Consider the following 26,684-nt stretch of genomic DNA (forward strand, 5'->3'; position numbering starts at 1 on the left):
CCTAAAAGTCCTTCATAAATCCAGCTTCTATAATGCTATTTTCTCAATGCAACGGAGCATTGAGATTAATGAACAGAGGAAATTATGACAATTGTTCTTCTCGTCTGCTGGAATCCACGTGACAAAAACAGACGAAAATTGACTTTAAACTCTGTCTAAAAAAAGGATGAAGCCATAATTGTTCCAGTTGTTAAGTAAGCAGAGTGACAGATTCAATTTCATTTGGTATACAAGGGTTGTATCATCATCATACCTTCTACATGTTTCTCAGTGCCAAGAAACTAGGCAGGCACTAAAGAGATAACCCAAAATTATCTGGAACAGCAACTGAGCCAATTCCATGCTCAGGAATCAGACAGGATTTTATCAACCATCAAAGAACAACAAAAAGTGAATTTATTTTTCGTCACTTGCCACATACTGTAGCTTCTTGGTCATCATTCACTGAGAAGAGATCAAGATATGATCCAAATAGGGCGAAAAGAGGTAAACAAATGACTTGTTGTTATATAGGAAAACATAGCTATAAGCAAAACCTAACACCACCGACTTGTCGAGTCCCAGCAGACACATTAACTGAGGATGACCGTCAGGTGAGCATAATAAACCTATTAAAAGAATTAAAATCATATTGCAAAAGTATTTGACTCAGACAAGATGGCAAAATCCAGCTTGCTCTGTGGTGGAACTTAAACCATGGTCAGACAGCTAATGAAGTGTAGCTTCAAATGTGGAGCTGACCAGGACCTGAACTTGATTCATTTCCTTTTAAGGAGAGATTGGCAAACTGAGAATCAAGGTCCCTACTTTTACTGCGTCTGTGAGTAGGAGGTGGCTGCTGCTGCTGCTGCTGTTGTTGACGATGATACAAAGTTCGAAGTCGTGCAGCCTCTTGGCCCAATGTCTCATGCTGAACTGTGAAATTCAAAAGCAAAATTAGACAATTTGAATTTAGTATGAGACTGTTCTGAACAGATAAGGAATTTTCACATAATGATTTGAGTGGAGCAAATCCAAATATTTCTCATAACAAACTTTTTGCGGTAAATGTAACTAGCGGCGACTTAGGAAGTGCTTATAAGTTTTAGTTTCCCACAACAAGAGAACAAGAGCTGGTTTTGCTTTTTGGACAATAGCACTGAAGCAGCAAGAGTAGCCCTAGTCAAATTAAATTGTCTTGAGGGTGGTGCTGTACATCTCTCATCATTATCTAATTCATTGTCAATTTTCCCAGCAATACATGATATATAGAGTTTGCTAATAGTTGCTATTCAATTTATGTTAATGCTTTAATTTCAAAATTTAGGTTACAAAGGATTCAGAGCTAATTAATTCATCAGAATAAGAGTCTTCAAACAAACACATTGTACATTCTAGTTAAATTAAGAGTCTCTCAGTTCAATAATATTAAGTAATTTGTAAAATATTGCCTCAAAAATATTTGTAAATCAACTCATTTTAAAAGCATGACTGAGTATACTAGGTTAGCAGACCCAAGCACATCTAATGTGGCAACTAAAATATCACCAGGTAGATGAAAAGTTACCAACTGTTGATAGCTTACAAGCCAGGTCCAATATCAACATTTTGGAAGTGCTTTAGTTTATAGTAAAGTCTTCCACAAAATTAAATTATGTCATCACATACAAAATTCTTATCAGAAGAAGTCATCTCCAACAAAAGTCCTCTAGAAAATCTCATCCCTTTCCATAAGTCAGTAGCATTTACATTTTGGGTTGAATTGAAAAACGAGCATTCAATATGGACTGACTTGATACCTAACTCATCAAAAGAAAGTCCATATCTAACGTCAGGAGTGTAACCTAGTCTAATTCATGGACATTCTGTGGTATTGAATGCCATTGATGAGTTACATATCAAGTCGGTGTTTCTGATCTTCCACCTTGACCAATAGGAATTCACTTGGCACTAGCAGCTCTATTGGGAAGTTTCTAATCTCAGCAGGTGATCAAAGCCTATAATGATTTACTTGACTTGACAGCATACATCTTTACAACTAAAGGAACATATTACCCAAGGAAACCCTAAGGAAAAATATGCAAGACAAGAATATACTGATTTTCTTGTGTCTTAATCTAAGTACTTACGGCATTTCACAAGATGCTCATGTACAAGGCAATCCAGTTGTTGCTTCAGGGCTTTGTTCTCCAAGTTCAGTATAAGGTTCTGCTGATCCAAAAACTGCAGTTGAGCTGAAAGTTCCAGTCCTTCTGCCTGTAAAGTGTGATATATGAGAAAAGGATCAGATGCTTGTTAAAACATTCTACATTTTCTTACGAAAAATATAAAGGCTTCTGCTTAAAACTTGCCTGTAATGCCTGAACATTTCTCTCCAGCTCAGCAATGTACTGAAGCTTGCGTACTCGAGATCTTTGAGCAAATTGCCTATGATAAAGAGAGTGAATATATAGATCAAATCATAATAATTTAGCCTTATTTATATAGTTTATTAAAAAATAATAACATTACATTAGTCAACATATTTCTAAATTAATTACATATTGTTCAACTCCTATAATTATCGTCAGTGATGGTTGATGAGAGCATATATTGATAAAACCTGAAGAAGTATATGTAACAAGAGTATTTTATTTAGAAAATAAATCCATAAATTAGTGATTTAAGATGATATCATCCACATAAAACAAGATCCACTCAAATAGGGATAGAATGCATGTCCAGTTGAAGTGCATGAATCAGTTCTCAGGGGAGCTGACACATCCTTTTCAATTTCAGAATAAGCATGAGCACAAAAGTCAAATGCTGATGCTACAGAATCAACAAATATTTAAACATCATGGATATGCTAATGAGGTATGTTCCTTGCATGAATCAGTTCCCATTATGGATCTGAGTATTAGAAATTTAAGAAAAAATATGTATAAAAGGTGTGTTGTTGAGATACGAATGTTAAGGTGGATGCATGGAGTTACTTAAAAAGATAGGAAAAGAAATATTTTTATTCATGAACAATTTGATATTTCTTCAATAAAGAATAAAAAGAGAGAGAATAGATAAAGATGATAAAAACATTTGCTTAGGAGACCTATAAAAATGGTAGTTACAAGGGATGAGATGATTAATATTAGTGGTATGAAGAAAAGTGGCCATGAAAGTTATGGATACATATCTTTATATTTATCTCTTGTAGATGATGCCTTAATGTCATCCCTCTCCGCCTCGATGGCTGCGCTCTTTAGCATGATTAGGGAGGAGAGGTTGGCATTGTAATTGTAAATATAACAAGAGTGGGACTAACCCTAACCCTAGGCTCCTTTCATTATATTAAATTATCCTCACACATCATCCTTTTGTAGGTCCAAAGGTTTACCAGCCTTGAATCCTCAATGGGGTATTAACCTATAATAAGAAACCTATCAAGAACCTAACTTGAAATTAGATATATAACAAATATGTAATATTTAATTATATATTATATGTCAAAAATGCACAATTATACATCTTTATAAGAACAACAAATCATGGTTCATGATTTTTATTACATGATATAAAACTAAATAATTAATCATTTAACCAAGGTTTGAAATTATGTACCGTATCGATGTATCAAGCTTTGTTCAGTATGGTACGGTATGTCGTATTTAGCAGTATATATATATATATATATATATATATATAAAATTAATATATAAAAATAATATAAAAAAATAATTAAAAAAAAGGCGTACGGAGCCTCGACGACATCGCCTCCTCCTCTTCTCCTCGTTGTCTCATCTATGGCATTTGACAAAGGCGACGAAGATGTCAAAGGCCGCAGACGTCTCCGGCCTTCAGCAAAGAACGCGGCGAAGGCCGCAGAGTCGCAGACTAGGCGCTGAAGGAGACTGCCTCTTCCGCTGCTCTAGTCGTTGCCTTCCCTAATCCCCACGCCTTCATATCCTCCTCTTTACGACTCTCTTCGCCGTTACCTCCTGGATCGGGATCGTCGAGGGAGGGCGGCGCCAGATCAAGATCGAGAAAGGGCATGAAAACAAGTTTGTACCGAGGTTCTCTCGATTCTCCCTCTTCTTCTCCCTCTTCTTTGAATGCCCTCTCTTTCTTCTTCCTTCTTCGACACTTCTCCCTCATCCTCGCTGCAGCCAGGCTGCAATTAAGCTGCTATATCGAGCGGATCACCCGATAGCGGGCGGTACGTGAACCGATACGTACCGCCCAATACGGGCAGTATGAATCGAAATCGCAAACCTTTAACTATAGTGAACCTCATAATATAAGCTATATAAACATTCATTATATCACATGTCAAATAAAATAAAATTATTTAAAAAAAAAATAAGATTCATCGTATTCAAACAACATACTAAATGTATGATGTTAAATGTATGCTTTGTAAAAATTCAATACCATAACAACATCAAGTTTCTAGACACTAAGTCATAACTTGATATATTTGTACATGGAAAATTAATAATTAATTATATTGGATGTCATAACATATAAATTAATAATTAACCATATTGGATAGCTTAACACAAAATTAATATTGGATGTCATCCTCTCCTCTAGTCATGATCTTTATCATGATCAAAAAGGAGAGGCTAGTGGTTGTGAATTCAAGGAGGGGGGGCTAACCCTACCGGCCAACCCTAGGTTCCTCTCATTATATTAAATTACAAAATTACCCTAATTAAAATTAGTGCTTTACAAAATTACACTAATTACCCTAACAAAAGTGGCCCTATGATGACTAGCAAGCAACTTCTATGCATAAAACAACCCTCTAGTCTCGTCTTTCTCATGGTAACACTCTCCCTCTTTTCCACATATTATTGCTCTCCATTTTTCTCCTTCTCTCCGCCACTGTCATCCTCCACTGAGCCTTCTTGATGGCCCCCCTCTCTCACCCTCCTCCTCGATAGCTCCCCTCATGCTATTGTCACCTTCTCCTTCATCGTCATCGCTTGCCAAGCCTCCCTAAACCCCGACAGTACCCCTCCCTCCCCCTTGATAGCTCCTCCTCTTCGATTATCCTTACCTCTTCCACCTTCGTTGTCACACCTCCTCGATAGCTATACCTCTATTCTCCTTCTCTTTGCCACTTCCCCCCTCACCTTCCCTCTTATTGTCACCCCCCCCCCCGCCCCCTACCCCTTTTTTTTTTCTCCTCTATGATAGCTCCCTCTCTCCTTAATCATACATAATTTTTTAAAATTTAATATTATTGAGCTCCTCGCTTCACTTGAGCAAGCGCCTAGCACCTTGGGCTTTTTGGTACTTTGGTGACTTTCAGTGCTTATCACCTTTGACTACACTGCACCATATATGTATCAATATCGAACCATAATTTTAAATGATGGAATTCAATAGACCGGTAATAACTGGCCGATAGGTTCTGGTCAGATTGGTATTTAAATCCTTGATGAATGTAAAACAATTTATTAATGGAAAAATTGTAATTATAAAGTTTTACATTCCATATTAGGACAAATTAATGATAAGTCTGATGTCCTATTATGCAGAAACACCTTATTGGGGACCTGTAGATGACATCTTAATCAATTCAGGTGTTCTTTTATTTTTCTATATTATTTTAATGGCAGTAATTTTCTTCTGAACTAACAGAAATTGGCAAGAGCATGAATGCTTTTTTAAAATAAATATATCATAAGCATGAGAAATATAAGGATCATAACTCAACTGTTTAGCTCGCCTTGCTTCCATCTCAGATTGACTGTGCTTAGCCTGAGGGCCTTCCTTGGTATCAGAAGAGCCTACCTGATCTTGACTACATTCCTCTTTGACTTGGCCTTCCATGAGAGTAGATGATAAAGCATCAGACTTCTTTGTAGCAGAAGATGAACCTGGAAGTACAAGCTTGTCCTTTGCTGATGGAAGACTGTTGCTTGGATAGGTAGCCATTTTCTTGCTAAACTCTAAGCCTCTACTTCGAGTTCCTCCTGTTGAATTTGCATCATTATAATAAGATGCAAGCTGCATGTCTTTGAGGTAATCAAATTCCTGAGGTCCCCATGAAGGCACTGCTGCTGAAGTACGATACTTGTGGTCATCCTGGGCTAAACTGTCTCCATTCCATGAAATACTAGATGTGTCCAGGTATGCAAAAGAGTCACTAGATGACCGCCGATGAGATCCTTTCCGCACAGGCGTCTCAGACTCATTAAGAAGGTCATCAAGCCAAGAGGGCTGCTCCTCAAGAAGAAAACTCTCAGATGCAGTACGGTGGTGCGTTCTTAACCCCTCCCTAGATATTGAATTTTCTTTAGTACCTACAAAACCTGCAGATGTTGATGTAGTAAAAATGGGACATTTTGGAGGAAGGAAGGAATGCCATCCACCAGACTGCAAGTTTCCAAAGTTGGGTGGACCTTGTGGGTTCGACATCGTGCAATCCAAGTCTGTTACCATTACAACTGTGTCATACATGTTCAAAGATTTAGAAGAAGAAGAATTTGGTGAACAGGAAACAAACTCAAGGAAATGTTGACTAACTATAAACTGCTGGAATCGATCAATTCATCCGGATACACCGTAACAAAATCGACAAAACTAGAACGAACAAGATCAAATCTTTATCACCACGAGAGGATATAAAATTAGACATACCAGGTCTGCGTTTTAAAATTCACAGATCTTAACCTAAACTGCATCGAAATCAAGGACATTTAGATTGACAAAGACCATCATTCACGCATAGTTTGAAACGCATTAAAAGCTAGAATTTTGAGACAATATATATGCCCAAAACTGAGAATCCATTTAGAGATTGACAAATATCCGGCGATTCGAAAACAGGGAAAATAGCACGATAGTTCAAGAATTGCAAGAAGAAGAAAAAGAAAAACCAAGAAATATAAGAAATTGGAGGATGCACGTACCAAATGCGAATTAAGTCCCTCACGTTTTAATCTAATCTTTGGCTTGGGAGAAGAAGGAAGGAGGGGATTGGATCGGAGTAGGGGAAGAGGCAATCGGTGCCAAAATCCACAACAAGGAAAATAACAAGAGAGGATGGAAATCAAAACAAAACAAGGAAGGAAATGAAGCTACTTTGGACGAATTGGTCGCCGGTCGCCGTGTTTTCCTTGACGCGGATTGCGATAAACATCCTAATTAATAAACAATACCAGCTCAGCTCGCCTTATTCTTTTCCTCCCTCGATCTGAATTGGATCTCTCTGTGTACCGGAGTTTTAGAAGACTATATATAACGGCATAACGCTTGTCGCTCAGAACCGTTACGGCAAGTCGTGGAGATGACGGGCCGGCGGGGATTCCAACCAACCTTCATCCCGTTTTGTAAATAAAATGGATTATATATATATGTATATATATACATATGTATATATATACATATACATTTATATGCATATATATATATATATGTATATATACATTTATATGTATATATATATGTATATATACATACATATATATACATATATGTATGATTAGTGTAAGATAGTTTATTTAAACTTAGTTTGACTTAATGTTTAATGACTGATTAGTGTAAGATGGCATATCTGCAACTAGGAGATACTAAAGGAGGACAAGGGACACTAGTTTGGCATATCTGCAACATAGTCTTCTTCCCGTCTCATGACATTAAATGGTTGCCTAAGTTGAATCTCCAAAATTAAGGAGCGATACATCAATTAGAAAGTAATTAGTTTGACTGAGTTTAATTTTCCTCCCCCGGATGATACGGATTGCCCTATCTCCTCTCTCACCCATGATTGATAGTGAGGGGAATACCCATATGGCAAAGGGCGTGAGGGCGACGAAGGTGACTGCCAAGGTTTGACGAGAATGAGGCTTCGTATGTTATCGTGCTTGCATCATTGGCAATCGACGATGGATGATAGTTGAAGGTAGTTTCTATGTTATGCACGTGATTTTTATTTAAAAATAAAATAAAATTATGTTACATTATCTACCTTATGCAACGGTAATGCATAATATACACAAATAATTTGGATGTATTCGTATTAGTGTAATTTGTTTAACAACGAATCCTATTTAATATTTTAGAACTAAGCACATTGATATTAGATATTATTTTATTATGGATTATGTTAATCATCATGTTATATTTTTAGATTTCATTGATACAAAACATTAATTAGTATATATTTTTATTAAACTATTGAATGATAAATAATTTAATTTTATTAGAAGAGAATTAAACATGTTAAATCCTTGGAATGCATGAATTATTTATTTTTTATATTAATATCCTTATGTTATATCAAAATAGTTGTACAATTGACACATTGATGTAAATAAAGAGAAATAACACTCTGAATCTATAAATCTATGATATCCTTCTCTCTTTTTTTATAACGACAAAGGTAGAGAGAAAAATAGTAACTTCACATTTGGTGAAGTAAAAACTTATATATATTTTTATTTTGTTGATGATAAATGGAGAGAAATCGACTGCATTTTTTGATAATATGAAAAAATTATGATGTTTTAACTTATGATATTTTAACTTATAATGATGATGTTTTTATTTTATGTAATAATTATTTTGACATTTTAACTAAAATGATACAAGTCACTATGATTCATGATTAAGATTGTTTCGACTTGAATTCAATAACTAGCATTAGAATGTTATCATTCTTTTTTGAATTTGAGTTTGTTATATTTTAAAATAGCACATAGACAAAGGGAGTCTGTTTAAAGCTCCGTCGTCAATTGGTTGTCATCATAAAAAAGAAAAAAAATTATTAAATTTTAAATTTTAATGATGAAATCAATTGGTGAGTTTATGAACTAATAAGTGTTTGGCATAAGTGACGTAGGAGAAACTTCAATTATAGAAAAGAAAATCATTGAAGCAAAAGAATCATGCGTTAGGCCGGAGAGCATCATATCAGAGTTTGGGCATCGATCCAGAAGGATCGAGCATTGCGCCAAGAAGATTGGATATTGTGAGAAGTTAACATGCCGATGGATCAAGCAATATGCCGAATGAAAAGATGATGCATTGGAGGTTCGGATGAAATGCCAGATGAATATATGACATGCCGGACAACGTAAGTTTCATGATTGTAATTGTTAAATCTTGATCGAAGTTATTTATAATCTAATTAAGTTGGTTTTAGAGCATAATCATACCAACTTAGTTAAGAGCCCTTTGGGCCTGAATCAGGATCGAATTGGGCCTGTTGGAAGGCCAATTCAATTACTTGAGGTTGGGCCATACGGTGGTACTACTTGTGAGTTAGAAAGTATGGATTATACTTTTCTAGAAATTTCGATGGTACTACCACCCAGGTCAACGGTAGAACCGCCCAAGCAAGCGGTGGTACCGCTAGAGCCCTAGTTCCCAGGCTTTGTCAGGTGATAGTATCACCTAACGCAAGTAGTAGTACCACCAATACTTCGAAAACTCGGGGATTTAAATTTTTAGGTCCATTTTTTGAAGCAATTTAGGGCATATAAATACCCCTCTCACATGCTTGCTTTGTAAAGCATAAAAAAAACTTATGATTTTAAGTGTGTAAATTGTCTTAAAAAATATTGTATCTCTTCTTCCTTAAGTTTAAAAATCATTTGAAGGGAGATGTGAGGTTTCCTTGTAAAAGAAAAGTACGAAGGTTCTCTCCTAAGCTTGTGAAAAGAAAAAAGAGTTGTAACAAGAGTAGTTGATCTTTGCCCATTAAAAAGAAGATCGATAGTGAAAGACGATGACCTCGAGGAAGAGGAAGAGGAATCGGGAGTAAACATAGGTCGAGATGATCAAACTGCTAAAATTTGGTTTGCATTTCTCTTTATGTTTTTTCTTGTTATTACTAACTGATTTAGTTGCTCACTACCCTTATTAAACGTATTTCTAATACATTTTTTTCGATCCAACTTTCAAATAAGAATTTTATTTCAAAAATACTAATTCACCCTCCTCCCCCCCCCCCTCTCTCTCTCTCTCTCTCTTAGTATCTTTACTATCCCAACATTCATATGTTATTATGCTTGTATCACGAGCAATTAATGATACATGATAGTTCAAGGCAAAGGGGGTGATTGAAAAAACGAAGACACTACTAAAGCTTGGGCCAAGGGTGTTAATTGAGAATGATTATTTAAAAAAATTATGTGAAATTAAGATACTATTTAGTAAAAATTTAAAGTTAATTTTTTTTAAGGAATTCATATATATATATATATATATATATATATATATATATATATATAGAGAGAGAGAGAGAGAGAGAGATGGGATGCACAGTTTTAGAGAAGGCGCCCCACCAAGTGCTATTATAGTTAAATGACTTCACATTTAATATAGCCATAGCTAATGCTCACCGACATTCTTACAAAGCCTCTTCATGGGAAGTTGGGAATCATTCCCAAATAGATGGGAATGGTTCGTTGCTTACGAATGTGAAGCATCCTATCTAACCACCGTAATCAATTAGACCACCAACAAAGAAAGTTCATGTCTACATATGTTTTATTAATAGAAGAGAGACACTTTTTTTTCTCTCTTGTCTTTGTTGGTAAGCATCTTACTCCTCTTATAAAGTGTTCCTATAATTTAGGATGATCTTTAAAAGAAAAAAACTAGGCATCCATTTTAGAAGAAAGTTCAATGGGAAGACAGATCCATTATAATATCCTCGCTAGTAAGTTCAATGGCATCCAATAACATTTTTATAGCAAATATATTCGAACTGCTTGACCCCTCTAGATGTACGTACAATGGCCAAGAAATAATGACCTCCTTCCTTCACTTTAAACCATTCTAAAACTTTCCATTGTGTTCTAGCGGTTTCACCTCAGATTGACCGTCACTTCAAAGAGAGAGTCATCAGCGCAGGCCAGGGAAGGGAGACCTGTTTGTCCATGTGATTGCCAAAGTAGGATTTCTTACTGTTAATCGCAATGAATTGGCAGGCAATGCAACATTCGAGCACTATGATCGTTCAAATTTACCCCCTCATATTCAAGCCAGTCAGTCCACTTACGTGTCAAAAATATAAATCTAAAGGAGATATCAAAATGCTATTTATTTGTGATCTTACAGCCCTCACTTGCATTTTGGAAGACGAATCCACTATTCATTTTGGCCCATGCATGGTTGACCCGCAAGAGAAGTTGCCATGCACCCGTGACTGTAGATATTTATGGGGGTGTCGATTTCTGCCACCTTACATTCGTCCTCTAATGCAATCGAATCGCATTCTATTATTTCGTTGGATAACAAATCTTATCTACGTGACGCTCGACCACTTGTTCCTCTATGATCCCACTTGTACAGTTAGTTGCAGACGAAAAGAAGAAGAGTGTATATGAGCTAGAAAATGGAGAAGAGCAAACATGCAACAACATGACATGAGGACTTCCTCCTCTATCATTCGAGAACCTTCTCGAGTTTCCTACAATAAAATCAAACGTGTATATCTCAGCCGTCAATCTAAAGAAAGCTACAGGGAGGAAGGAGTTCACGGGCGCACAACTATGCCATTTTTTTAAGAGCAGTTGTGGGTGTGCGTGTATATTTGAGGGTGGGTCGCCTCACGAGGGCCAGAAGAAGAACAAGTCACGGGCGAGCCAGAGGATGAATATATATAGATATAGAGAAGGGAAGCAAACAAAAGGAAGACAGCCAGGTCAGCATGTGCCAACCAAAGGGTGGGGCCCCCCGATATTTTCACCCCTCCACTCTCAGCCACTAGTTCTTTTTGATTCATTTGCACTACTACCCCTCCGGTCGACTTGCGCTTCGCCACTCGCAAGGCGGCAACTGCACCTCTGCCACTGGTTTTTTTTGCTTTAAGCTTCTCACTCCAGTCCGGTGGCCGGGGATCCAATCACACCAAATGTTTTCAGCAGAAGCACAACTATGATACAGCTCTCGTTACATCTGCCACTGTGTTCCTTTAATTATCTTTGGAAAAGGATTCTCTTCATGTTAATAACAATTTCCAGAGGGCACTCGTATAGTTAAATAGATTCGTGGCAGAGGGAGGCATCAAGGAATATTACGTGGCGGTGGTGGTGCTACAGCTGCCAGTAAGCACTGCTCATTATCCAGCTAATCAGCTCATGAGCCAGGGCTACGACAGAAGCTGTGGCCCCCAATTAAATATCAGCCACCAAGTCCTCATGTGAGACCGTGGGGCCATCATCATCTATGACAGCCACAGTGGTGTGCATCTCTCCTACCCTAAACCCCCCGAGCTACCCTCCTCAATTCTTCAAATCCCCACGCCTCCCTTCCATTGCCAACTTTCTTTGTGTCATCACCATTGTCCACCTCCATGGATCACACGGACGATGACAAGAAACATGAACGCATTTCCAGGACAGGGACATGGAAAATGACCTAGTAAAACTACCCTAGTATTCGAGGGGCAGAATGGTCTTCGAGTATCTTGCACTGCCATGCTTATGGAACAAGGTAAGGTGGGGAGTGTCTTTGGCAGTGGGTTTGAGGCTTAGAGGAGACGTGGGAGAGCTCTCATGAAGCCACAAGCCGGCTGTGAGATAGAGGCCACGGGCATCAGCTACCAGATCTCCATCTCAAAGAGATGTCACCCCTTGAAGAAGATATGGAGTAGAGATGGAGAGGAGGGTGGTGGTGCGTCGAGTCACCGCCCTGCATCATGCAGAGAGGAAGACAATGCACAAGTTGTTGATGCAGCCGATGAGAAGCCCTGCAACGAGTGCGAAGTCCGGAATGTGCTGCAGAACGTCAGCTGCTGCGCCAAGCCGTCGGAGATCCTGGCGATCGTCGGCCCAAGCGGCGCCGGCAAGTCCACATTGCTCGAGATCCTCGCCGGGAAGATAAGCCCGTCGACGCCGCCGACCATCCTGATCAACCAGCGGCCGGTGGACAAGTCCAATTTCCGGAGGATCTCCGGCTACGTGACTCAAAAGGACACTCTGTTCCCCCTACTGACGGTGCGGGAGACGCTCATGTTCAGCGCCCGCCTCCGCCTCGGCTGCGGCGGCGGCAGCGGCCTCTCCCAGTCTCAGCTGAGCTCCCGGGTGGAGTCCCTCCTCCGGGAGCTCGGGTTGGGGCGCGTCGCCGACGCTCGTGTGGGTGACGACGCCCGCCTCCGGGGTATCTCCGGCGGCGAGCGCCGGAGGGTCTCCATCGGAGTTGAGGTAGTCCACGACCCGAGAGTGCTGATCCTAGACGAGCCCACGTCCGGGCTGGATAGCACGTCGGCGCTGCAGATCGTCGACATGCTCAAGGACATGGCCGAGACCCGCGGCCGCACCATCATCCTCAGCATCCACCAGCCCGGGTTTCGCATTCTGAAGCTCTTCGGCTGCATCCTCCTCCTCGCCGATGGCACCGTTCTCCACCACGGCACCATCGACCAACTCCACTCCCATCTCCGTTCCGTCGATCTCGAGCTACCCCGGCACGCCAACGTCCTCGAATTCGCCATGGACTCCATCGACACCCTCCGCCGCTGGCAATTAGAGCATCACCAGCAACAACCACCGCCGGCAAGAGCACCACCACCCCAGTTTCCCAAGAAATTAGTTGACGGAGCTGACGACAAGAGAGACAGGTGCACCCTGCAGCAGCTCTTTCAGCAGCACAAGGTGGTCGACGAGGAGTCGCTCGCGGGGCTCGACCCCGACGAGCTGTCGTACGAGTGCGCTAACTCGAGGCCCCGAGAGATCGCCATCCTTACCCACCGCTTCTTGAAGAACGTAATGCGGACCAAGCAACTGTTTGCGTTTCGGACGATCCAAATGCTCGTCTCCGGCCTCGTCCTCGGCTCGATATTCTACCGTCTCAAGGACGAAAACATCAGAGAACGAGTGGGTCTCTTCGCCTTTATCTTGACATTCCTGCTCTCTTGCACCACGGAAGCGCTGCCGATCTTCCTCCAGGAAAGAGAGATTCTAATGAAGGAGACATCGAGTGGCAGCTACCGAGTCTCCTCTTATGTGATCGCCAACGGGCTCGTCTTCCTTCCGTTCCTCTTCATCCTGGCCGTACTCTTCTCCGTCCCGGTCTACTGGCTCGCAGGGCTCCGGCCGAGCTGCTCAGCCTTCATGTACTTCTTGCTGTTAATATGGCTAATCCTGTACACCGCGAACTCGGTGGTAGTCTGCTTCAGCGCTCTTGCCCCCAACTTCATCATCGGAAACTCCATTATCTCAGGAATCATGGGCACCTTCTTCCTTTTCTCCGGCTACTTCATATCGAAGCAGTGGATGCCGAGCTACTGGGTGTTCATGCACTACGTTTCCCTGTTCAAGTATCCGTTCGAGGGATTCCTCGTCAACGAGTTCTCCGGCTCCGGCAAGTGCTTGGAGTACGGGTTTGGGGTGTGCCTGCTGAGAGGGGATGATGTGCTGAGGAAGGAAGGATTGAAGGAGGAGTGCAGGTGGAAGAATGTGATGATGATGGTGTGCTTCATCTTGGCTTACAGGTTCTTCTCCTACCTCATACTGAGGGTCAGGTGCAGGTGTGCTCAGAGAGGTGGGCTCAAAGGAGCCTTGGCCTGAGATTTAAGTCATCATGTAATGCAAGCCTCACACTCACGCTTTCTTGTGTCCTTGTTGTATTAATCATACTGTTGTTTCCAGCAAAAATGGTGATCCATTATGTGAATGTCATTTGGTCAATATAGTTATGTACTGACAGACAATATGACTTTCTTCTTTTACTTCCCTTTTGGTACATATACAGTTTCTTTACATTATAATGTTTGCATTTGTACTCACTGTCTTTCCAATGAGGAAACATATGAGTATATTTGCATGTCAACTTCTTTCGTTGAAAGAAAATAAATCAAATTTAAAGACAAATTAAAGAAGACCAAAGTGATCTATCATAAATATTAAAGGAGACTTTACGGTAAATGATGAAGATGAGATCTAATTTGATAACCTTACGAGATAACTTAATTGATATTTTCATAAAAAATGATGGGATCTGATTTGAGAACCTTGTTATCAAGGTCAAAAACATCACGAGATAACTCAATTGATATTTTCGTGATAATCTTGACATCAAAGTCAAAATCCTTACCAACTAACTTAATTGATATTTTCATTAAAAAAAATTATAGGATGTTGTTTCTATTCCATAAACCTTTTTAAGTGTGTATGATATATCATCACCCAATCAATATATCACTTTTTTTTCAAGATGGTTAATATATATAGTTTATCTTTAAAAATAATAATATTTTTTTTTATCATAGTATAATGTGTGTGTGTGTGTAAAAAATATACATTCATTTGACGAACAAATAATATTGACTTATGTGATAAGGTTTACTTGCTTTAATTTTATTTATAAATTATTTGTTCATCAAATGAATGTAAAAATTACCTTATGTGATATTACCCACCCAAATGAATTTGTTATGCCAAAAAAAAAAAACAAAAAGCATGTTAGTCTTATCACTTTATAGAGTTAAGCAAGCACCCAAATAAAGATGTCTTTTTCTTTGATTTATAAGCTAATGAATCTCATAATTATCTCTAGAAGATGTTAGGTGCCCTGCAAACTAATCACATGAGTGATACATATGTGACATGATATATTTTTTTTTAATTATATATTTGATATTTTTTTACTTTATATTATTTGTTATATACATTGTACAATGAGAATCGAATCGTGATGATATTACAATAATGAGACTGATTCACCATTAAACACAGACCATAAATAATCCCGATCATAAGTTACTATAAAGTGATATCGAGATAACCAAATAGATTGATGTGTTGTATACTCGTCCATATGATTGAGGCAGCTAATCTCATAATTGCTCGTTTAGGGACACTAGGGATATAGTACAAGTGCTCATTGGAGAATGAGTTCACTGATTGATTCGCTCACGAAATGTTATATGGTTGATGATACCTCATTATTAGACAATAATTTCATCGTCTCAGTGGTGTATCTAATTCTTAGACTTGAGATACTAAAAATATCTTGTATGAGTACTTCACTCTTTGATACCATACTTATAAACCTAGAAGTTTCAAATCTAGCACAACCGATCATCAAGAATGACAACCAACCTTGCGAGAGCTATTGAGTATCGATAGAAGATCATCCACTCTCGATGTCATAAGATGAATATCTTACGTGTTCTTGCTCAAGGAAATCTTTAATCATGATCATTCGCATTGAGAGATAAAGAATTCTCTAGAAGAATCCGATTAGAATGAGGCTCGAGTAGAAATTGTATGTACCTAACAACACCATATTCGAAATACGATTTCTGATATATTAGATAGATGATGAATTATAGATACATGGTAACTGATGACAGATAGGTCTAATGAATTGGATTTTCCTGTATCATCTAGGGATTGTGGCATAATAGTCTAGTACATTTGTAGTCAATGAGTTGATCGAATTATTATTATTACGAAGATAATAATTCACTAAGTCAAAAAAAATTCTAATAGGTATAACTCACAGTCAACTTTATATTGAGTCTAAAGAATTAAACACATATGATAGATGTTGTGATCAGATAACAAAGAGTAAGACAAAAAAAAAAAATATATATATATATAAAATTTGGTTTGATTCAATTGACTAAAACTAGTTCATTAATTTCACAAAATTTTAAGAACCAAAGCAAAAATGATATTTATCAAAAAAGAGACGCCATCTAACAAAAATAAATAGTGGAGATGTCATTAGATAAAAAACCAATAGTGAAGGCATTATTTGATAAATTATCCTTTATTTAACATATAATTTCATTAGATTTCTAAATCAAATATGGTGCATAATTGGTTTATATTCTAACAAATTATCCACTAAACACACATCTAATCAAATTCCAATTTTTAATTTTACACAATTCAATTAATACATTAATGATGTCTACAATCATCAATGGACAACCAACAAGATGCTTTTATCAACTCATGAAAGAAAAATATTGGAGGAGAATTAAAACCTTTTATAAGATTGTCGAGACTTGAGAGATTAAAAATGATGACTTCCGGGTGATCCTCGCTCAACTTGGTATCATATAAACAATCTGTATAATTGAATACTGCTGAATCTGCATCATATCATAGGGATAATAAATCATGCTCGTTGCATCCAAGGATGGCACCTGCACAGAAGAATCCTGGTCTATGAAGGCAAGAAAGCAGCTGTAGTATAGCATTGCCGTGATCCAGTATTATCTGAACTAGTAACATTCTTAGCACGTTTACAGGATTCCATGAGCTCAGCTAATGATGGAAGAGGTCGGGGGACTGGAACATTCATTGATCTATAGAGATTTCTCAAGCTTGGGTTAAAACTTGACGATGATCCAATACACAGCATGTCCCTTCTAACATCAAGCTGTTCGTCCAACTTATCAAGATTAGGTAATGTACCCATTTTATCATCCTCTGGTTCTGTGATATTCCATATGTCACTTTTGACATCAACTCCTGATTTCACAATACAAGGTTCACAGATGCTTAAAGCCTTCTTTGAATATCCATTAGATGACTCAACTCTTCTATTAACAGTGTCATCTGACTGGTTCGAAAAACTCTGTTCAACAATTTGCTTCTCCATTGAATATGATACACTATCAGTAATTGCAATCTCTGCAGACGATACTTTTACTGAACATGTAATCTCACATCCAAGGCAAGATGATGGTTGTTCTATCAGTGTATCATGTTTTGCAGCAAAACTTTCTACTTCTATCTCAACAATACTATTCTCATCAATTCTAATTATGTCAAGTTCTTTATGTCCAAGCCTTGCTCTTCCAAATAATGTAAATGGTTGTGTTCTGGATGGTGGAGATAAGTCCAGTTCTACTTCAAACTGGCTTTGAGATGAAGTTTCTGGCTGCAACTGATTGATCTCAGAAGTTGATACTTTAGTGATAAAAATGGAGGCATCATTATTCTTGAGAACCTCTGATGCTGAGGGAGGTGGTGAAGGAATGGACTTCACATGACAGCCTTTGAATAACTTCCATAATGGGTCATCAGAACTTATATGAGTTTTATAGCAATGGTTCTTAACATAATCTAGGTCCATAGCTCGGGAAGGGGGTGTTGTTGAAATAACCCACTTGGGCTGGAGAAACTGCAAGGCCCATTCTAATTCTTCTCGAGATGAATGCATGGAGTGACATACATGCCAAACCCCAAACTCATCCCTCTCAGCTTCTGCTGGACATTTTTTCCGTTTTTGAGATTTGTAGCGATTAGGATCGATAGCATACCACTGTACAGAGGGACGAATAAAAAGAGGCTCTGGTTGAAAACTAGCACGTGCATTTGCAAGCTCTTCACTTGCTTTATCATATAGTTTAGATAAAGGAAGCACCTGTTGGGCACAAAAATTCAAGAAGAAATTATGAGAAAAATTGGATAACCTAGTGAAAGTGTGGCCACACAGCTTAAAAACACAAGGTGCAATAAGTCTATGTCAGAATAAAATCCAAATGGAAACATATTCTTTGTTCTCACACCTTATAGCTTGAAGACTTGTCTTTTACTTCTACTGCAAAATAATAATAATGATAAGAGGTTTGAGATGAACATTAAAGAGTCCAAAGAATAAGCACGTGAAGAAAGTTGTGTAATGGTGCATCATCTGAGACACTTTTCACGTTCATGCATCACAAAGGAAAGGCATTATTAATATGCTACCTGGTAGATAACGGTATCTGATATAGGGACACTAAACCTATGGACTCTATTTTGATAAGACTATATTGATACTTGCATGAATTTTTTAAAGAATTGGACCATTCCATAGTGAATTGGACTTGAGGACTTCCAAATCCTCTGCTTGTCTTAAATATGGCCAAAGATTTGTAACTATTCTACTTCACTACTGAAACTGATGCTATTAGGATCCTTACAAATGACTTCGGTCTTATAGAGGTGAAACTTTAGATTTGAATCCATGGAAATCTAATTTCCAATCTTTGTTTGAAATTTTTAATTCTGTACATTTATGGGTGTATTTGCTTGATCTTCCATTTTAAAAAACTAAAAAACTGAATTCATTTTTAGTCTTGCTTTTATCTTTGGGAGCCTCTTCGATTCGAGTCTAGATCCTTCGATGGAAAGGAGAATATTTGCATGAATTTGTGTGAAAATAGACCTATCTAAGCTCCTATGATAATATTCCTTATCTTTTAACTGTGGTTGCATTGGACATAGAATTAATGCCTGATCTAACAGGAATCATGTGATGAATTTTCCTATGAGAGAGAGATGAGGATTCAATCCCCTTCTGAGTAACCCCATTCTAAGGTGGATGGCTCAGTTAGAGATGATGAAGGGGTTCAGATCTCTAAAAAGGACCATCTTTTAGGTCCTTGGATTCCTATTCAGAGGAGAAAACCAATTAAGCGATACAAACCTAGGATGCTGGGATCATCGATGTTGGAGAAGACAATGGAGAGGGTGACAAGGATTCCTTCGATTTCTGTCTTCCCTTGCTGACAAGGTTGCTACTGTCATCGTTGTTGGACAGAATAAATTAGTTTTGAAGGAAAAAAATGGGACTATCTATGCTAAGGGAAAAGGATGATCATGCCAAGATCAGGGTAAACACTTGGCATGGTAAAGAAGTCATAACTGTTGAATAGCAGTCGGTGTTGATACATCAAGACATACTGAGTTTGGAATAAAAGCATGAAAAAAGGTTGAAAAATAAAAATAAAGGCCACGTCGCATCACCTTTTTCGATGACGTCGCCAAATTATGTATATGTATGTATGTATATGTATATGTATGTATATGTATATATATATATATATATATATATATACCGCTTGATATACTATATCGTACCGTACCGAGCGAATGTCGAAACGTTGGTACGGTACGATATTTCAAACCTTGATTAAAACCTCATCACTATTCAAATAAGACAACTTTATCCAACAAGTCTTGATTGACAATCTTCCTATACTTCAACAAGAGTTAATCCTTAATGGATCTATGAGATTTTATCATGATTTATAGAATGAAAAGGATGTTACTAATTGGTGTGGTTTCTCTTAGAGATTACTGCTTAACATTACCACTAAGGAGACTAGTTCCATGATTAGATATTCTGCCACCAAAGAGATTTGGAATGCTCTTAGCTCTTTAGGTTTATGTAAGAGTTTTGGCCTCGAAAAGTACATGATTAAAATCTACAAATATTATTGGGATATCATAAGGGCTTATATGTTCATTACTTTTAGACACAATGTAGTCAAAGGTGCTAGGCGTCAAGGTGCCAAAACACCCGAGGCACTGAGCACTGACCTAGGGGCTCGCCTAAGCGAAGCAAGGCAATCCTGAATATTATAATTTAAATATTATATGTCATAATGAATAAAAATAAACTAAAACAAAAATAACATATCAAAGTTGCATTAATTTAAAGTATCAAATTACATCATCCATATCTAATAATAAAAATGACAAAATAAAATAAGGTTATCTCGCAAAAATGATGAATATTTCTTCCACCAGTCATTCGTTTGAATCATTTATATCATTCAATGAAATCAGATCAATGCTATCTCGCAAAAATAACGAATCTTTAATGCTTAATTATATTTTATGTATGCAAGATTATATAAGTGTTGATGCTACAACCCATTTCTTTTCTTTGTATGAATTTGTCATAGCATATGAATTAAAGATCTATTTAGTTGCACCAATATCTAAAACAGAATAAATTAGTTAAAACTAATATATATATACTTACATTCTCGAAGACACTCCAATTTGCTCGTAGCTACAATGTCATAAATCAAACTCAAAGTTTTTATAACTAATTGTTGCAAGTTTGGCATAGAATTTTTAAATAACCCATGCAACTCGGATGCAAATTTAAGTTCAACGATTAATAATAACATACTTTGATGTTAATTATATTAAATTACAAATACATGAAGACTTAATAACCCTTGATTGAATTATCATAGGAATTCCAAGACCCTCAACATTCTAATACAAATGAAAGATAACTCATTTGTGATGTTGTCTTGAACTTCAATATTGGAAACTAATCTTGCAATGCATTGATATAACTCAGATACAACTTCTATATCAAACTCAATGGAAGAGTTTTTGTAAAAGAATTATGGGTTTAAATAGTGTCCTACTATATGTAGAGGATAATAAAGACATTTTCATCTTTTATCGATGACTGCAAAGAATATCTTTATTCCTTTTTCCATTTCTACCAAAAGATTCTTGAATGATTTTTTTAGCTCTATACATAACCTCATAAATAAATTTCATCATTGGCATTTTCTCATTATCTATGAGTCGAAGAACACGAATAAAAGGACCCATTACTTTTAATGCAAAGCCATATAATTACAAAATGAAGGCATCAGGACCCATTTCTTTTGCTCATTTATTTATCACCCATTTATTTGAGGTAAATATACTTCTAAGATTGTGTTTTTGCCTATTAATATGATGCAATGGTAGGAATGAAGTGGCAAATTATGTGACACCATATCTCATCAATTCCTTGTTACCTGTAAATTCTCTCATCATGTTCAAATCCCTAATATGATGATATATAAAATCCACAACAAAGATTATCTTCCCTAAATGTCTTCTTGATATATGCAATCTTTCCAATATCAACTAACATAAAATCAATATAATGTGTCACGCATGGAGTCCAATACATGTGCAACCTTTTTGCTTATAGTAATTTTCCTAAAAAAGAGGAAAATAAAATTGATAGTTATTTAAAAATCTAAAATAACATAATTAAAATGTTTAAAGAAAATATCATATCGGCTAAGACATAATCGCTTATATCATATTAAAATGTTAAGGGTTTTTTTAGAATTCCTATGACAATTTAATAGCGAGCTACTAAATCTCCATGTATTTGTAAATTAATATAATTAACATCAAAATATGTTATTATTAATAGTTGAACTTAAATTTACAATTGAGTGGTGAAGCCTATTTGAAAATTCTGCATCAAACTTGCAACAATTAACTATAAAAATTCTAAGTTTGAGTTGTACAGCTACAGGTTGTAAGCAAAATTAGAGTGTCTTCGAGAATGTAAATATATAAGAATAATTCAATTTCAACAAATTTATATTTTTTTTAGCTATTGATACAACTATATGGATCTTTAATTTATATGATATGATAGATTCATACAAAGAAAAAAAATCGATTGGAGCATCAACATCCACATAATCTTATATACATAAAGTATAATCAAGCATTAAAGACTTGTTATAATTTGCGAGACAATATTAATCTGATTTTATTAGATATAAATAATTCAAGCAAATGGATGATTGGAGAAATAGATGCAGATTTGAAAAATGCTGAACATGAAATTGTTTTTTATGATGATAATTTGAAATGGGGAGATGTAGTAAACGCTTCAGGTGTTGGTGAAATAAAGACATATACAAAACAACTCGTGAGAACAATGATGAATGCAAAAGCCTAAATTTCATCGCTTGTAATTATGGAACAGGAAATTTATTATGATAAAGATGAATAAGAGGAATATAAATCACATGAAAAGGAAGACAATGATAAGATTAAAAACGATGAAAGTGAATTTTAATGATCTTTGATGTTAATCTTATTTTATTTTATCATTTTTGTTATTAAATATGAATAATGTAATTTAATAGTTTAAATGAATGCAACTTTGATGTATTATTTTTATTTTAGTTTATTTTTATCTATCATAATATATATTTTATATTATAATATTTGGGAGCACCCAACAATTCGAGTATTTTTGCACCTTGATGCATTTGACTACACTGGTTAAGATCAGAATGTTAAGATAGATTTTTAAAATATTAGAAATAATAAGAAAAGAAATATTTTCATTCATAAACAATTAGGTATCACCTCGATAAAGGATAAAATGAGCAAAAATCATTTAAGGTTATTTGTACATGTGCTCAATAAACCTACAAATATGGTATTAGTGGTATAGGAGAGATAAATAAAGAAATAAAAAGACCTTAATAGAAATTATAAATACAGACTTAAATACTCATAACATAACTAAAGATATATAGCTTTTTACATATCTGATAAGTCAATATAATCAGAGGTTTTAGATTTATTTTTTTGTATAATGCCAAAAGAGTGTAGGGCCTTTATAAACAAACATTTTATTTAAAAATTAGATATTTTTCGCATTTGGGTGGCTCTTGGCTCAGGGAAAGAGATTGTTTAACTTGGAACAATGGCCCAATCCTAAGAGCCCTTATTGTTTATAGTCTTTAGTTGATCTAGAAAGCTTCTAATGATTTGTGCTTTAGAAAAATCAAAGCACAATGAGTATGATGATAAACTATGATACTCTACAAAAGTACGAAGAAAACCAAAGTATGGTATGTCACTTTCTAGTGTACTAGACTAAACCAACTAACGATCGATGCAAGCTCAATTCAGATGGAGCCTTCAGTGAACAATCCCAAGAGAGGTGTTAGGTCTCTAATATAGTCAAATTAAGGTAATTGCATTATGGTTGCTTGCAAATACATCCATTAAGGAGGAATGCATATATAATGAATTGATGGTCTAATTTAACATATCTCAATAGCGACAAAAGATTTATGTTATAGTCCTGTTGTCATATGGTCCAATTTAACATATCTCAATGGCAGCAAAAGATCCATGTTAGATCATGATGTTGTTGTATGGTCCAATTGGCCTTACTAGAACAAATTCACAAATTGAAAATTGAAGTGGATGAAAAAAAAAGACTTACAATACTATATTTTATGCAACTTTTGCAATTTCCTATTGTATCATTGATTTACCTTATCAAGTTATCTAGGGAAAATTCATTGTTCAAGTGAAATTGTTGGATTACAAACCACAAAATAATCAAGAATTTAATAGGCTAAGGCGAGAAAATAAAGAAACTTAATAATGTAATTGCTTTATAACTGATCCATTAGACTCAGATTTGATCAAATTATTTTTTTTTAAATTAAGTGTTCCAAATTATGCACAATCAAAATTTGAATCATTTACATGCATACTTCCACCTACGATCCCACATGTAGACCTCATACCAATGTTATCCTCATTCTTCACCTCTACATCACTTGCCTTCATCTTATGATGCCTCATATGCTAGTTCGTATATATTAATTATCATATGTTTTAAAATAAGTCATGTGTCCAGTGAAGCATGTATGGACTATATATCTGCATTAAGTGGCATCAGGAAGTGACCCATAATCAAAGACCAAACTTGATGATGAAGGTTTTGGTAATTGTTCCTTATAAACAATTAGCAAAAGAATGGGATTTAAAGAATCTTTTAAAGAGTGATAAAAAGATAGAACCCTGACCTGAAAACGGGAAGAAGCATCTTCTGTGAGAATTTCTGGTGCAGCAAGAAAAAGGGCCTGAAAACAGTCAGAATTTTCTGACTTGTCAACAAAAATATTGGATCCAAACGTTTTGGATACTTCAACTAAAATCTCTTCCCGGCCTAGAAGATCACATGAAAGATAAACCACTGGTGCATTAGGATATTTCCATATACAACTTATTACCTGCAAAAATCAGGTTATCTGACAACTATTAATAGTGGTACTGCTTGTATATGCCAGACCATTCATGAGATAAAGAAAATGACTCAAAAAACCTGCTGGATGGCAGATTGCTTGTTTGGCATCTTGAGACAGCATCTACTAAAAGTGCAATCCAGAAATAGATAATCCAGATGGCACAGAGTTTCTCTTCCTTTCTTGACTATATACTTCAACGGTAAATTTTGCAGACAATCAGGGGTAAGCCTGCAATCACCTGTGTGCAATAGATTACCAAATCTGCCTTCAAACAGAAACATGACAGCTCCTGTTACAAACCCCCAAACAAGAACTGAGATGTTGGGCAGATCCTTTGTTAATGATGATACTGTATGGATATAAAATACTAACAAATGTATTAAAGTGGATATTAACCAGAAATAACTGTTTCTAGCAGTGTTGCATGCACGCAAACAAGTAAAGGATTCAAAAAGAATATTGCATTATTTGAGAAGGGAAGATAGAGAGTCAAAAGTATAGAGTTTAATCAGACAAAATCAAGAGTATGCAATAGACAATACTGTAATCTGTCACAGGATACTAGGTACTTTGACAAATACCAACACCTAAAACATTCTTCAACCATAAAGCAAATATGGTCCCAATTTAGGTTAGAAAGTTCAAGATGATTGCAGTAAAAAATTGTTAGTTCAACCACTGAAAAGACACAAGACGATTAACGATCTCTTGAAGACAATCGTAAACAACTTACTGAGATCCTAAATTGAGCAAGTGCTACTTCCAACTTATCACAAAACACGTTGTATTCTATCTCTGTCATTTCTCTATACTGCTCCTTGTTCAACCATCAAGCAAGTTTGGTCCTAATATATGCTAGTATCTTTAAGATGTTCAAGTTATCAGTGTATTCAACTTTTTCTTTGCTATCTCTTGGCCAAACAAGATTTTAGAACATAAAATTATTGCCATCCATTTCCCAATAAAGAGGAGACCCCTTTCTTACACATTTCTAATTTGGCCCTTGTAAGAAGAAAATTTGGTATAAGCTTTACTCGAAAAAAATTGGTCGAGAGGAGACTGTCAGTTCAACCAACAAAGAATCACGAGGTAATTAAAAGAGATTATCATACCAAAACACATTTGGAAATACGAAAAACAAAACACCAAGACTTCGCTAAACAATAGTATTAAGGGCATGGAAGAAAAAAGGAGATCGTGCACATACCTGGACAGTGATTAGCGTCGAATGCGGTGACCGAGAAAGCGCCGTCAGGATCATCAACAACGACCGACTCGCCGACCTCGATTTCCACAAAAAGCGAATCATCAAGCTACAAACGAAAGACGAACCAAAACCCATAAGTCAAACACCAAGCACGCCAAGAGAAACTGCAGAGATCAACGGATCAAAAGAAAGGAAAGGGAGGAAGACCCGAGGGAAGTAATGCAAGGCAAGGTTCTTCGTGAGGCGAGTGGCGTAGATGGGGCGGGAGGCGCGGACGACGATGCCGGTGAGGTGGTCCTTGTGGGCGTGCGTCAGGAAGTGGTGACGCTTCCGCAGGGATGTCGGTGTCCATGTGTCCACAGAGAAGGGGAGCCCTATCGGCATCTCGATCGGCATCTCGATCCCTCTCTCTCTTTCTAAGCCCTAAACTTCGATATGGATCAAAACTATGGTGGATTATATATATATCGGGTTTGTGCTGTGGCTCCTTGCCGCGGAAGGAACGGGACAGAGGAAGGATGGTAAGAGAGTGCGAATTTACAGAGTGACATCCTTTTTCCCTCCTCGTCGAGTTTGGATGTGGTTTAAGTTTGGATTATGGATCCCGCGGTTGATCCCAATCCCTGCAGAACGATGCCCATCTATATGGATCGTTTAGGAAAAGAAAACAGAAAGAGGTGGCGGTCCGTCCGCCCGCCCATCCTTATAATAAGACAGAATTAATATTATATTTTTATTGTATACATCATGAACTAAAAATGTAATAATTTTGTGTTTTTAAGGAGAGTTGACTTATGATTTAATTATTTTAAATAATAGTATTATTAAAAAAAAATTGATAAATTTTTCATAAGATATTTTTCGATGTTTAAGCTAACAAATAGCTTATCATCCTTTTCGTATGCCACTGATAATATTATGAAATATTTTCCTAAAGAAATCATGTTT

General features: G+C 36.7%; 3 protein-coding genes across 8 annotated transcripts; 1 reads left to right on the plus strand and 2 right to left on the minus strand.

The window, feature by feature from the left end:
* Positions 1–378: 378 nt before the first annotated feature.
* Positions 379–7,168, minus strand: LOC103996562 (uncharacterized protein At4g06598). 5 transcript variants are annotated; one of them, XM_065123888.1, is made up of 5 exons: positions 7,051–7,168; positions 5,681–6,398; positions 2,327–2,406; positions 2,109–2,231; positions 379–915 (listed from the first exon to the last, which is right to left on the minus strand). In XM_065123888.1, the coding sequence occupies exons 1-5, from the start codon at positions 7,106–7,108 to the stop codon at positions 725–727; spliced, it is 1,170 nt and encodes a 389-aa protein (XP_064979960.1). In that variant the 5' UTR covers positions 7,109–7,168; the 3' UTR covers positions 379–724. The 5 variants fall into 5 exon arrangements, with proteins under 5 accessions (XP_064979960.1, XP_064979959.1, XP_064979962.1 ...); XM_065123887.1 differs by having other exon boundaries at positions 5,681–6,413; positions 7,051–7,167; XM_065123890.1 differs by having other exon boundaries at positions 6,879–7,162.
* Positions 7,169–12,257: 5,089 nt separating this feature from the next.
* LOC103996563 (ABC transporter G family member 5-like) lies at positions 12,258–14,647 on the plus strand. Its single transcript, XM_009417482.3, has one exon. It carries the CDS (start codon positions 12,474–12,476, stop codon positions 14,484–14,486), a length of 2,013 nt encoding a protein of 670 aa, XP_009415757.2. The 5' UTR covers positions 12,258–12,473; the 3' UTR covers positions 14,487–14,647.
* A 2,116-nt stretch (positions 14,648–16,763) lies between these two features.
* On the minus strand, positions 16,764–26,393 carry LOC103996564 (uncharacterized). 2 transcript variants are annotated; one of them, XM_065125456.1, is made up of 5 exons: positions 25,944–26,393; positions 25,737–25,842; positions 24,607–24,767; positions 24,308–24,514; positions 16,764–18,303 (listed from the first exon to the last, which is right to left on the minus strand). In XM_065125456.1, exons 1-5 carry the CDS (start codon positions 26,130–26,132, stop codon positions 17,098–17,100), a joined length of 1,869 nt encoding a protein of 622 aa, XP_064981528.1. In that variant the 5' UTR covers positions 26,133–26,393; the 3' UTR covers positions 16,764–17,097. The 2 variants fall into 2 exon arrangements, with proteins under 2 accessions (XP_064981528.1, XP_009415758.2); XM_009417483.3 differs by having other exon boundaries at positions 16,765–18,303; positions 24,607–24,818; positions 25,944–26,392.
* Between the last annotated feature and the right edge of the window lie 291 nt (positions 26,394–26,684).

This window comes from Musa acuminata, chromosome BXJ2-9 (assembly GCF_036884655.1).
Source record: "Musa acuminata AAA Group cultivar baxijiao chromosome BXJ2-9, Cavendish_Baxijiao_AAA, whole genome shotgun sequence".
In the NCBI taxonomy this organism is placed as follows: Eukaryota; Viridiplantae; Streptophyta; class Magnoliopsida; order Zingiberales; family Musaceae; genus Musa; species Musa acuminata.